This window comes from Aspergillus fijiensis, assembly GCF_003184825.1.
Source record: "Aspergillus fijiensis CBS 313.89 unplaced genomic scaffold BO72scaffold_3, whole genome shotgun sequence".
In the NCBI taxonomy this organism is placed as follows: Eukaryota; Fungi; Ascomycota; class Eurotiomycetes; order Eurotiales; family Aspergillaceae; genus Aspergillus; species Aspergillus fijiensis.
In genome coordinates this window covers 554,622-567,906 of record NW_024468979.1, presented here as the reverse complement: position 1 = coordinate 567,906, position 13,285 = coordinate 554,622, and the positions used below count along the sequence as shown (strand labels likewise).

Genomic DNA, 13,285 nt, shown 5'->3' with positions numbered 1-13,285 from the left:
ATGGCGTGGGATCATTTAGATATCGATAAGCCCCATCTGGCGTACATGATCCTGGGTGGGTTTACCAGTCTGTTTATGTTATGTTCGCTCTTCGTCAAGGAGAAGCTGTACATCGGCGAAGCCACCGTTGCCACTCTATGTGGTATCATCTTCGGGCCTCATGCGGCCAACCTCTTCAACCCCATGTCCTGGGGCAATGTCGACAAGATCACGCTGGAATGCTCGCGCATCGTCCTGGTTGTCCAGTGCTTTGCCGTCGGAGTCGAATTGCCCAAGGCCTACATGGAACGCCACTGGAAATCGGTGTTTTTGCTGCTGGTACCCGTCATGACCTGGGGCTGGCTAATCACGAGCCTGTTCATCTGGTGGATGGTGCCGCCTCTCTCGTGGCTCGAGAGTCTGATCTGCGCCTCCTGTGTCACCGCCACCGACCCCGTTCTCGCCTCTTCGGTCGTCGGTAAAGGTAAATTCGCTCGCCGAGTGCCCAAGCACTTGCGAGACCTCTTGTCCGCCGAGTCCGGCTGCAACGACGGCATGGCCTTCCCGTTCATTTATCTGGGGTACTACATCTGGCGCTACCGCCCCCATGCGGGCGAGGTGTCGCTGCATTGGTTCTGTGTAACCATCCTGTACGAGTGTATTTTTGGTGCGGTCTACGGGTTTATCATTGGGTATCTGGCCCGGCACGCGATCAAACTCGCCGAAAGGAAGGGGCTCATCGATCGTGAAAGTTTCCTGGTCTTCTACTTTGTGCTCGCCGTCTTCTGCGCCGGCTCGGGCAGTCTACTGGGCATGGACGACCTCCTGATCGGCTTTGCCGCCGGTGTGGGCTTTAGTAATGACGGATGGTTTACGGAGAAGACAGAGGAGTCCCACGTGTCCAACGTCATCGATTTGCTACTCAACTTGGCTTACTTTGTGTATTTTGGATCGATCATTCCCTGGGAGGACTACAACAACCCATCGATTGGTCTGCAGCCCTGGCGACTGGTTGTGATAGCGATCTTGGTCATCTTCTTCCGTCGCATTCCGATCATGCTGATATTGAAACCGATTATACCCGATGTGAAAACATGGCGCGAGGCATTGTTCGCTGGCCATTTCGGGCCGATTGGCGTCGGCGCGATCTTTGCGTCGATCTTAGCACGGGCCGAACTGGAGGGACATGGCACCAGTCCATTAGGGGAATCAGAGCTTCCGGCGGCTGGTTCTTCGAATTACTATATCGTTCAGCTCATTTGGCCAATTACGACCTTCATGGTCATTTCCTCGATTTTGGTTCACGGCTCCTCTATCGCCGTCTTTACTCTCGGCAAGCGGATCAACACCCTGACCATCACGTTGTCCTACACCACCGCCAACGAAGAGGGTCCCTCCTGGATGAATCGTCTGCCGCGGGTGCAATCCCTCGCCAAGGGTTCTATGTCCTTCCGCAAACCGGATGAGGATGAATCCTCCAACGAACCCGATTATCCTCCGGGTACACTGCCTCCGATTGGAGTTCCGGGTAACTTCTTGCGTCGTCAGAAGGAAGACGAAACGGACCCGGCACGTGCCCGATCGACGAGTAGGACCCGCAGAAGACGCCGCAGACGCAACGATGGAGCGGGTGGTCCCATCAGCCAGTCGGCCATCGCGCCTCAGCGAACCGCAGATATTGAGAAATCCGAGAAGCAGGAAGAGGAACGCGAAGAGGAGGAAGAACGCGATAGAATCGAACGGGAATCCTCTCCTCCTAACCGGGAGCGCGATCGCTTCGGCCAAGAGCCCGTCATGGAAGTATACCTGGAGGGTCATAACATGATCATGGAGGATGAAGAGGGTAACGTTCTGAAGGTCCAAGACGTCAGTCACATGTCCGCAGAAGAGCAGAAACAACACATCGAGGAACAGCGGCAGAAGTTACAACAGAATTCAGCCGAGTTTGCTCCCTCTCGCTCACATCCCCACGAGAAGGACGAAGGCGAGGAAATCGAGAAGACCTTGGAAGAAAAGGCCGAACGTTCTGTCGAAAAGACTCGGAAGATGATTGGTAACTGGATGAAATTCGGCAAGGGCGGCGATCGTGTCCAGGTGCCCGTTCACACCGAGGAGGAAAAGGCTGCAGCCAAGCGCAAGGCCGAGAAAGAAGTTCACAAGCGCAAGGGCAAAGGCCGCTCCGCTCATGCGTACCAGTTTGGCAACACGATTATCGTTGAGGACGAAGATGGCGAGGTCATCAAGAAGTACTCGATCCCCGCGAAAGAAAAGCCCAAGCCTGAGGGTAACGCTCCGGTTCGACGAGGACTGACCCGGATGGGTACCTGGTTCGGCATGGAGGAAGAGGGTGAAAGCTCGCAAGCGGCCCGCAAGGCGGCGCAGGACGAATGGCTGGCAGATGACGGTCTGCGTTTCACCTTGGCTGACGATGGCGACGTCGGAAAGCGCGGCATCGAACACAAGGGTCGTCGCATGACCAAGCATGAATTCGCTCAACAGATCCGCAACCTGGGCCCCAAGGCTCGTCGCGATGTGGTGGAGGAAACCGATGCCCCGGAGCGGGTGAAGGACGTTGCGCGCCAGGAAGCCGAGAAGGCGGAGGAGCAAGAGCAAGAGCGCCGCAAGTCGGATCCCGGTGTTGCACCCTCAGTCCCCGTTTTCGACGATGATTCCGAATCCGAGACTGACCTCAGCGACGATGAATCGGGCCATGGGGTTCCCGGCGACAACGTCGCCGCCTCTCTGGCCCGGTTCAGTCGTGGTACCGCCGCCGATGAGCGGCGCTCCCGCCACCTGAGTCCGAAATCATCGTCTCCGAAGACGCAAGCTCGATCGCGCAGAGATTCCGAGGATGACGGCACCGAGCGTGTGCCGCCCGCTCAATTGCGCGAAGCGGCTGGCCTCGCCCGTCCGCCTCAGCAGGCCGATGACGATACGGGCGAAACGCCCGCCGAGCGACGGCGTCGTTTGGCTGCACTGGGTGAAATCAACAACTCGGACGATTCGGATGACTCCGATACTCCGGTGGATGATGCGGATGAATCCGACAGCGAGAACAACGGCCCAAACCATAGCAGGGTGCAGTTCGCCGATGGCACCAAGGACAGTCGCCAGCAGTCATTCAACGGTGGTAGCTCGGGTGAAGCCCAGGATACGGGTTCGACCTACTCGCGCCACAGCCGCAGTGCCAGCCGTCGCAGCATTTCCTGGGGAGGTGAGAAAGGACGAGAGACATGATCAACAATAAAGAAAAGAAGAGCGGAAGGTGAGAGAGGGGTTGTTGTTCACTGGTCATAGAGAGGGGGGAGGGCGGGTTTGGAAAAAAGGGGGGAGACGAAGTCGGTGAACGGACCCCGAGGGATCCACGCTCCACATTGCTGCTTGCGCGTGCTGCCTGAGAACCAAAAGAGCAGGAGACGAGATGAGACGAGATGGCCTGGCTTGATTCCCATGCATTGAGCGAGCATTGGGTTGCATGTATGCATTCGTGTGATGATGTTTCTTTCCTGCCTCTTTCCTTTCTTGTGTATAGAGCAAGAGTCACTTGTTTTTTATGTGTAACTTACTTCCTACCCGGTTGATCCGGACTTACTCAGGACGGGGGGAGTTTCGACCTGCAATTAGAGGGTTGATTTCCGATGTGATGAGTATGGAGTACATAGATAATTGCATAATGATATTGTTTGGCTACTGGCGTCTTGTATGAATGGAGTGACTATACTTATGCTGCAGATTTGTGGTCTAAATCTTCATCTTCGAGGCGACAGATGGTAGGTCAGAAAACCTTTGCCCATATCAACCCATGAGTCCACCCACTTGTACCAGCGATCCTTCATAATGAGTCGATCAGAACCTTCGTAAATGCAAAGATCTCAACGAAAACACTGGCACTAATCCTAACACCTGGTCTACGCTTCTACCCTGTCAGTATCAGCGGGTTTGTTGTTGTATGGCTTGCAGATAGGGTTGTGGACTTGTCGTCAGTAGGAGATACATCGACCTGGGTCAGTCGTGCATAGATGTACCGGCGTGTGAAATGGGTGGATGCGTCGGTGCTTAAACAGAATTGGCGGGTTAGATTGCTGAGCCCATATGCTTGCTCATCGACCGTTTGGGTCCCTGCTGGTATGATTGACGGGATCAATGCCCCTGCTGGAATGTGTGCGCGATAGACCACGGATTCCTCTCATGCTCATGGAGAGGTGGAATGACTGGTCACCTGACCGAGTGCAGTCTCGAGCACCGCCGCTGACTTGCGTGATGTGTCTGCTGGCCAGCATGGAGAACCTCAACCCCCATGATGATGGTACTGGGCTGTGATGGCTGTGGCGGTATGGCTTTTGTCTCCACGCTGGTTCATCCCGTCCCGAGAACGAAAACACCCTGGTCATTCGTTGACTTTGGTCCCTTCGGATTCTTTCTTTGGAGTGCCTTTCACTTCGCCGGCTGGGATCGTGGGTTTCAGAATCCATCGAACATGAGAGCACGGAGGTGCTGGCTGATTTTGAGTAGTCGCGGGGCAGATGGATGTGAAAGAATGGCGAGCAGGTATGGACGCGAAGATCTTGCTGCCGCAAAGTATTGGGGAAACTCGTCTCGGAGGAGAGATAGACCCCATCCCCCTGGTCTAGACCTTGCCCGGTGGTTTTCCATAGCCGGCCTGCCACTCGTCGTATTGCTCCAACTCAGCCTTCGCCAAATTCTCGAGATCCTCGTCGGGTAGATGTGGCGATCAGGCATATGAAGGAAGCATACTTTCATTAGAGACTATGGAAGGAAGGATCTATCTAGTAGTGTCACGTCACATGACTGTTGCACGTGACAGTAGATTCAGAGCTGCACGGAGGGCCTCAATCTCCCAGCCTATGACTGCCTGTTGCCACTTTCCTGCGTCTTCATCAAAAGCCTCGAGTGCTGCTTCGGCCTCGCTGATCCATTCTGGAATCAGTTTCAGGACTTGGCTTTTTGATGATGTTGTGCTTGGTTTTGAAGTCAGGCAAAGTGTCATATGATTCGAGACTGTGTTTGGGGATGTTCTTGCCATATTGGTTGACAATGCGATGAAGGTTTGCCTTGATCTGCAGTTGGTAAAAAATATGAAAAATCGAGTTGTCGTAAATCATACCGTGTCTGTAGGTGTGTGCTTGACCCTGCATCCAACCAATTGCGAACTTTGGGAGCTTCGGCTCGTTGTAGATTGGGGGTAGGGGAGGTGGTGGAAAATGCCCTGTTCCTTGCTAACTATGCTACATACAAATAGTCCTGAAGGACGGTGAGGTAGACAGTAGCCACCTGCCGTACCATCCCATCCGCACCATCGGTAACAGTGCCCCCCTTTTGAGACTGGCGTCCTCGTCAGTAATTATTCGCGTTAACTATTAATAAACGGTCGAACAGACTGAATGGCTTCATTTTGACTGATTAGCCAGTCGTCGAGTTAATCCAGAATGGCGTCGTACTCGGCTAGTCTGGCTTATTCGACTTAATCAACAAATTCAGCGGCGACGCGGTTGCGTTTAACAGCGGCATTATCGCATTCGGTAGTCATACTGTCGCGCTCGATAATCAGACGGTTATGCTCGGCAGCGAGATCATCGCGTTCGGTGATCAAATGGTCTCGCTCGGCAGTAGGATTGTTGTTACTTCTTACGCTTCCTCTTAAGGGCCTTCTATACTCTTCTGCAGTCATTCTGCCACTTGTCACGGTCGGTGGTGACTGTGGCGACGTTCTTAATCAGTTGGTCGCGCTCTGATATAACCTACCTGCTTTATAGCCTCCGATTCCTTGGCGAGGTCTATCTCTAATGTTTTGATTTTGGATTTGCTCTCCTTACGCGCGCGCATAGTATCAACCTTTATCGCCTCGATCTCGGCATTGTCGGTGGCAGCCGGGTTCGGATTGACGGCATCACTGGTTGGGGCATCGCTGATTCCAGTTTCTTTGAGGGCGGCAAGTTCCTTCCTCAACTCAGTGTTCTTGTGTAATAGTTCTCTCCTTTCCTCACTTTCTTCGTCGAGGTCGAGCCTTAGACGCTGAAGACGCCCGAGCGAGGATGGAATCATGAAGCTATCGGTAAGAGCGTGTGGAAAGATAAAGGTGACTGGCTGGATTGATCCTCAATATGAGGCTATTCATATGGTTGACTACAAAGGAAGAGAAGAGAGAGGGAGAAGAAGGAGGAGGAGGAGGAGGAGGAGGGAGAGGAGGATATCCCCCACCAGGCCACCGCTTGCCCAATAAAAGAAGGCACCACCTCCTGCCCAGTGGACCCTTGCACTTGCTGCCTCAACGCCTAAGTGCTGAGGAAGCAGATCAGACTACTAGGTACCTAGTAAGTACAAGGGCGGCCGCAGACGGTGAGCTGCCCAGCCAATGGGAGGTTGGGCCTCCACACTTGTCTCCCCGAGTCGCAGCTCAGAGGCATTCTATCTGAGCCAGATGTTCCATCCCTGTTTATCAACGAGAAGCGTTGAAACGGTGGGCAGGGCGTCTGGGAGCTTGTCCGACAAGACTTTGTGTCCTTGTTTGTACTGAGTGTTGTGTTCGATGGCGTCTCCACCGGCACCAGCTTCCTCGCCGTTCATCTTGGCGTGTGTCAGGCGTTCCGTCACGGCCCCCAATCGGGTGGTCGCGTTGCTCTCAGGCTCCCAACGTGCCTGAGGTCTCTGGAATCGGGGAAATCGGGGAAGTCGTCACGAACGACGTACTTTTGATGGTTATGAAGTTTTTTTTGGATGATATTGACGCTGTGGGAGGTAGACAGGGTCGCGTCAAGCGGAGGGCTCATAACCTGATGAGAGCGTGAAAGACGAGTGGATTGGGCTGTCTGGCATAACTTATGGCCTTAGAATGGCGACGAAGAACGAACGTGGTTATGATTTGTCCAATTCATTTCTGCATATGCTATGACGGCCTTCTTCCGTACTTGCACGTTCCTCCAAGAGCGTGTCGTTGTTATGGGGGAGGTTTTCGCGAAGGGGATGACCTCTAAACAGCCATAGCATGTGTGACTGTGCAACTCGGCCACCACAAAGGACATGATAGGCTTTGTACTGGGCGAAGAGATCAACAGTCTCGAAGCTTGAGAATGATCAATCGGCCCTGAGGAATGTATTCGGTCTCGAACTCTTCTTCGAAGTCGAAGTCAGTAGGAGGCTTGCTGAGAAGTTCATTCTTTTGGAGAGACTTGATGGCTAGGTATAGCCAAGCGTCCGAGAATCTTACTCCATATGGAGAGATGTGATGAACCGTGTCGCTTCTCTTCTATACATGCCTTGCCGCCATCTTCGGTACTTTCTGGGTCGTGTGAATTGCGGATTACAATCGGTCTCATTATGCTCGTGGTTCAATGCGGCAGTGCCCCAGATACACGATCAGGTCAACCTCGGGGTCTATTGGCACAAGCGGGCCATGACCCCAGTATTAATGCTCCCACTGCCTTTGCCGAAGACGCTTGCACCTATCCTGGCGGAACTTGTGACAGCTTGAAGATGTGTATCCGTGTGTAGCCAGCGGATACGTGGTCTCTCCAAGGTGGAAGTGGTGAAGTCCGAGGTCACGCGACCAGAGATATCTCACAGAACTGAGCTCGTCAGTGACAGAATCTTTCTCCAGATGGTGACTGACTTACTGGGCAAGGATAGCCGAAAGCAATTGCTGATTTAATGTGCCATGTCATCGGTGAGAATGCTCACCGCGGGCTGATGAACCTGTAGTATGGTGCGAGCTCTGTCCTCGATGGGAATGCCATCATGGCCCGGGCGCTCTTAGTGCGTCGAGCTGCTCTTTCAATTCCTCAAAGTTCTCGTTGATCTCGCGATACCAATTTGTTTCAACGGTTTTGTATATGTCATATGTGACGAACTTGTACGCTAGGTACTAGTCGGTCCGACGTCCGCTTGCCAGAATCTTCTGCTTCTCAGCGATAAGCTGTTAACAGCAGGATTGTCTACCCATAGTCAAAGATTTGTCGTCCTTCTGTGCAACTCCATGCTCACGAAAGTGATCGTAACCTCAAGCAAAGAGTGTCGGTAAAGGCCTCTTTTCCCTTCAGAAGCATAGTACCCACCACATTTGTGTTCGACAGGGATTGTGTGTGCTGGAAGTGGTCACGCAATGCATACACCTAAGTACCATCGGCGGCCACTGTGGTTTCTAGGGCTCTAAGGTTCCACGTAGGCGCCAACAGTGGAGCGGTGACCCGGCTCATTGCTCAGCGACAGGCTCATACCAGTTCGATCAGCACCAGCGTCGGTCATCCTGCTCATCCTTGGGCCTTAGCAGCCTTGTAACATGAGCTGCAAAGTGGTTTTCTGGATGAACATGCCAACCTGGGTCAGGCCAAAGGTTCTCTGTCTACAATGTTCTCTCACGCTTGAGTCCCATTGCGGGCTTCTTTGTGGTCCACACCCAAAATCACTATTGGACACTCACTTAGAGCTCTCCAAAATCCCAATCTGGTAACAACAAATCGTTTTGACGCCACGCCGAGGAACCTTGCGTTCGATCGTGTCCAGGATTCCACCTGAAGAAGATTGGGTCCGACGGAGTGCAGGGGGTGTGCACAGGATTGAGGTTTCACAAAACGTGGATCGAGTATCTCTACCGCTATGTTGTTGATGCCCTGCTGGTGTAAGTAAGGACGTCTCGTACAAGCCCAATCCCATGGTTGACCGAGGTGCTCTTTGGTGGCCAGGATCTTGTAGGTGAACTTGGGCGCACTGCTGCTATCGTGCACTGATCTGCGGTTGTAGAAGAGGATTTTTCTGATTGGTACTCGGCTATCTTTGCTGGTATTTCTTCGCTTAGAGCATCCATTAATTACATGTCGACATCTATATGATCAGAAAACATTAGTATAAACCGTCTGTAAAAGGGTTTCAGCTTGCCAGGACACCAGACCCCAGTCAATTATATCATCTATAAAATCATCCCCATCCTGCTCAGAAGTATTTAGTGGCAGGTTTTTAGGGTCAGCAGATTTGTAACACGTAGAACTTAGAGTGGACGCCATCAAGTCTTCGCAAAGAGACTTTTGGTGTTTTGTCTATAGGCTTACTTGGCAAGCCTGATGTGTCCGTCTTCCGAGTGAGGATGGTATCCCTTGATTGGCTAATTGTTGAGAATGCGCTGTATCTGATGACACCTGCGAGAAAGGTGGAAGATTGATGAATTCTGACTACGTCAGGCTAACTGCGAGAACCAGCTAATGCCACCGAGATGGACGGTGAGCGAGCAGCCTCAGGCAAGGCCGCAGGGCCGCCGTCAGGATTCATTGGTTGATGGCTCACTTTCCAGTCACGTATCAAGAAAGCTCATCAGGCGATCAACAACATTTACCCACGAGCGCGCCAAGGGCCCGACCGGTGTATACCGCGATGAAACCATTTTGGGGCCCTGTGACTTGGGAAAACCCTTAGCATCGAGAGCCGTCGGGTATCCGAGAAAGATATACCCAGGGTGCAATACGCACGCCAGTCTTTCTCAAGGTCTCTACAATAGCAGATGGCTTTGTAGAGAGTCTCACACGGCCGTCATTCTGTTGTTCTTGATGGTGGCAAGGGTCTGATTTTCGGGATGGGTAATAATGCTGCAGGTGAAGCCCAATAGGCGAATGCCTACTTCGAGGAAGAGGTCAAGACTCTTTAATATCTCCGCTCCCAGCTCAATTTCGTCGAGGATGTGAATCAGGCGGAAAGCTTGTTGCTTATCAGTGGCGCGGTGTTGCCTGTTTGGAGGGTTTCTGTGACATCCGTCATGAGATATCTTTTGCCGTCGTCAATCTTGACGAAATCGCTGTCCACCCAAAGCCGCTTTGGAGCATGGTAGACACAGTATCCCTCAATCCATGAGGGGCGCGGCCGGTGGATGGGGGCGGTTGCATTTCGGATTATCCGGGGACGCTCTGGATCGAGATGTGGCGCATCAGGCTTATGTTTAATGTAGCTGCCGTGGTCTATCAACCGGCTCGACAACAACCTCAGAGCAGCAAATCATCTTCCGGAGCCTCTGATTGAATCTCCCCTGCAGCCCGGTCTCATCTCCGAAGAAGACGTGGATCCGTCCAGTTATATCCTTTCAGTATGGTTCTTTCGAACTGGAAAGTACACTTTGCGCCCGAATGTGCGCCATGGCGGCGCTGTGCTTTGCAATATGTTATGACAGTATACTGTGCCCTGGGGTCGTCCTATCTAGCCCTACAGTCTCAATGCTGCCGGCACCAGGAATTAAATAAGCTTGGTCTTTCCATGGTCCTCAGCTTTGGCATTGCCGTGGCGCTTTCTCTGGAACTACCGTATCTAACCGGCGGCCGGAGACGGTGAGCTGCCCAGCCAATGGGAGGCCAGGCCCTCCACAAGTCCCTTGTCACGTATACTGGTAACTTACTGTATACTAGGTAGTTTAGTAACTAAGTACCTAGGTAGTTGGCAAGCAGTTTACTTACTAGTGGCATCGTCAACTTGTCTCTGGGAGGCACGCCCTCCCTTATTTCCCGCCTTGCCGACAAAGTCTTCATGGGTATGGAGGTGGGAGTAGAGATTGTTGGTGGACGAGTACTGCTTCTTTTCAAGTAGTTAGTAAGCGGTTGGCAAGTAGTTGAAAAGTAGTTGAAAAGTAATAAAAGATTTAACCTACGGTGCTCTTAGAGCAGTTGTCCATCCGACAAAAACCTTCCCCATGGTGTATGATGTGCTCAAGGTTCGAGTTCTAAGTAGTTGCCCAACAGTTGGCAAGTAGTTAGCAACCACTTTCCAAGTATCCAAATAAAAGTTGAGTGAGGGTCGAGTGAGGTGACACTCACCTGGTCGGGGGAGGGAAGGGAGAGCTGCCCGGAGGCTGCAGTACGCAAGTACTACTTGTAGTACTTCTATTTACAAGTAGTTGACAAGGACTTTACCTACTGGTGGCATCATCAATCAATCTGTAATTGTGAGGCAGGTCCCCCTTTGTTTTCAGTCTTCCACACAAATTCCTCATGTGTTTGTGAATGCGAATGCAGATTGTCAGTTGAGGAGTTGCTTCTTTCCAACTAGTTAGCAATTACCTCAAATCAGAGTTGGAAGAGATATTGGCCTGCCAACCAGCAACTCACAAGATGGCGATATACCCGTGCTTGTCCACGCGAATGCGAAAGGTTTGGTCCATGACAACGGGCCCAACACCTGATACTGGCGTTATCGCTTCCTGTGAGCTTTGAGCAGGATGTTGATGCAGCTGGCATCGACATATTGAAGGCTCTCATCCGGAGTCGCTGTAGGGTCAGAGAAACTTCGGACAGCTCGAGCTCTTTTGGAAATTCGTCAAAGTACATGCTATATCGAGGAATATCTGTGCGAATATATGGCCTTCGCTCACTGTCGACATTAATGATCTCCGGAATTCTGGCGCTTTCAATCCGAAGAGATTTCCCTGAACGTCCACATGAGCTAAGGGCTTCCGGGGAGGGGTGGTCAGAGAGTCCGCATTTCCGAAGCAGCTGCATATCGCCATTTTCTGTGACCGGCTGGCAAGCGGGCTCAACATGGATGCGGTTAGCTGGAGCACTTTGTAGGAACAGGCAACAGGAATGGTTGCATACCCACACGAAACAACTCTCGACGAATGCTGCGCATGATTCAATAGGCCACGAGCTCGCCATATGGGTGAGTGCTTGGAGCGAACCCACCCAGCTCCCAATAAGGGGTGCTCAGACAATCGTCCGGTTTACAAGACCCCTTATGCATCGCGTCGATGTCCGTGGCTGCGAAGTTCGCAGGCGGCTTGCGACCTCTGACATTCAGAAGGAACAACAGCGCTTGGGGACCCAACAAATCCTCCTGGTTGATATATGGCCACATTTAGCAGGCACAGTACCATGTATCCCTGTCCCGATTAGCATTTGCTTGTTCGAGCGACGAATGACCCACGTCCAGCTTTGCAGTAGGTACAGGGTGCCTGCTTTTCATGAGAGGAATGTGGTAGATAGTCTTGATAGTGTTGCAATCAGCATCGGTCGCTATTGCTCAGTCCAACAGTTATGCCATTTCCTTAACCATGATTATAGCATCTCCATGCTTTGTGAAAACAAGGTCCTTTCTCACTACCGGTGCGGGATCCCATACTTGAAAACCACGTCCCTGATGTCGCTGAGCACAACAGAAAAAAGGGGGACTGTTGCAGAGACATGGTGCATATAAGAACAATACAGCATCGGTCTCGATCTAAAAACAAAAAGAAAAGAGTTGAATCAGCCAGGTTCTCAGAAGTGATTTCAGAAATAGAATGTACTGTACCTGCAGTAATAGTCTAGTGGATGGCCAGCTGGTAACTTAGGACTTGTCACCCCACTGGGCCGATGATGGATTGGTTGGTTTACTCCCAGATCTGTTGCTGTGATTGTACTGTCCCCGGCCTCCTCCTTACTCGCAGTCGGATATAGATATAGAATACACCCCAGCAGTGACTTCCATTCATCTGCCTTCGATGTCTTTCTCCGAGTGAGCATTCCATCCTTGCTGAATGTTCCGTGAACCCTGAGAAGGCATTCTGGATGTCGTCGACGGATTTCTTTTTGAGGTGCACTTCTGGTCAAGGCATGTATATGGCATATCGTCATTGCAGACGAGATTCATGGAGTTACTTCCTCGACTCAAATGACCGGACGCTGAAGAATTGCGAGTTTAGGCTCATGTGCTTTATCTTGGATGTTGAGGTAGGGTTTAACTTGGCCAATAGGTAGGCCTCCTGCGGATCGGAGCTGAGCCCCTCGTGGTGCTCCTGCTCTAAGACCGCCTGGTCTTTTGTTTCATTTGTGATCCCTCTAGCCTGGGAAGTGGGCAGTGCTCGGTCCAGCAGTCTTGACAGCTCCTTCATCATGGCTATGGCATCTCGGTGTTTTGTGAAAATAATGTCTCCTCTCGCTACTAGGGCTGTGAAACCATACTTCGAAACCACTTACCTGATGTCGGCAAGCATTACGGGAGGAGCGGGGCTGTTTCGGAGACGTGGTGCAGAGGAAGGTGGTATTTGGCCGGCCTCGATCTAGACAGAACGGGCTGGATTAGCCAGGGTCGTACGATGACACTGTACCGGTTCCAAGGATAGTTCGCCCTTGTCGCCGGATCAGACACGTACTGGTTGAAATGTGCAGAGGGACAAATAGTGGGCCTGATTGTTACCTCACGCATAGGTCTCAATCTATCGAATAAGACATTCCGCGTTCCAAGCCATTCGACGACGAAGGGATCGTTGAAGACGTTTTCAGTCATTCGACCCGAAACCCTGGCTTCTGTTGCTACGATGTACTGAAGACCTCGTCCGCGTATA

General features: G+C 52.0%; 3 protein-coding genes across 3 annotated transcripts; 1 reads left to right on the top strand and 2 right to left on the bottom strand.

Annotated features, from left to right (window-relative positions):
• Window positions 1–3,216, top strand: BO72DRAFT_367844 (Na+/H+ antiporter Nha1; the record flags this gene model as incomplete). The annotated part of the gene is made up of 2 exons (XM_040940856.1): window positions 1–2,550; window positions 2,662–3,216. The coding sequence occupies 2 exons, from the start codon at window positions 1–3 to the stop codon at window positions 3,214–3,216; spliced, it is 3,105 nt and encodes a 1,034-aa protein (XP_040806136.1).
• Window positions 3,217–5,461: 2,245 nt separating this feature from the next.
• Window positions 5,462–6,042, bottom strand: BO72DRAFT_491748 (uncharacterized protein; the record flags this gene model as incomplete). Its single annotated transcript, XM_040948214.1, has 2 exons — window positions 5,462–5,695; window positions 5,743–6,042. The coding sequence occupies 2 exons, from the start codon at window positions 6,040–6,042 to the stop codon at window positions 5,462–5,464; spliced, it is 534 nt and encodes a 177-aa protein (XP_040806135.1).
• A 3,624-nt stretch (window positions 6,043–9,666) lies between these two features.
• BO72DRAFT_482770 (uncharacterized protein) lies at window positions 9,667–11,125 on the bottom strand (the record flags this gene model as incomplete). The annotated part of the gene is made up of 6 exons (XM_040947749.1): window positions 9,667–9,884; window positions 10,367–10,372; window positions 10,425–10,542; window positions 10,782–10,816; window positions 10,882–10,901; window positions 11,073–11,125. 6 exons carry the CDS (start codon window positions 11,123–11,125, stop codon window positions 9,667–9,669), a joined length of 450 nt encoding a protein of 149 aa, XP_040806134.1.
• Window positions 11,126–13,285: the final 2,160 nt, after the last annotated feature.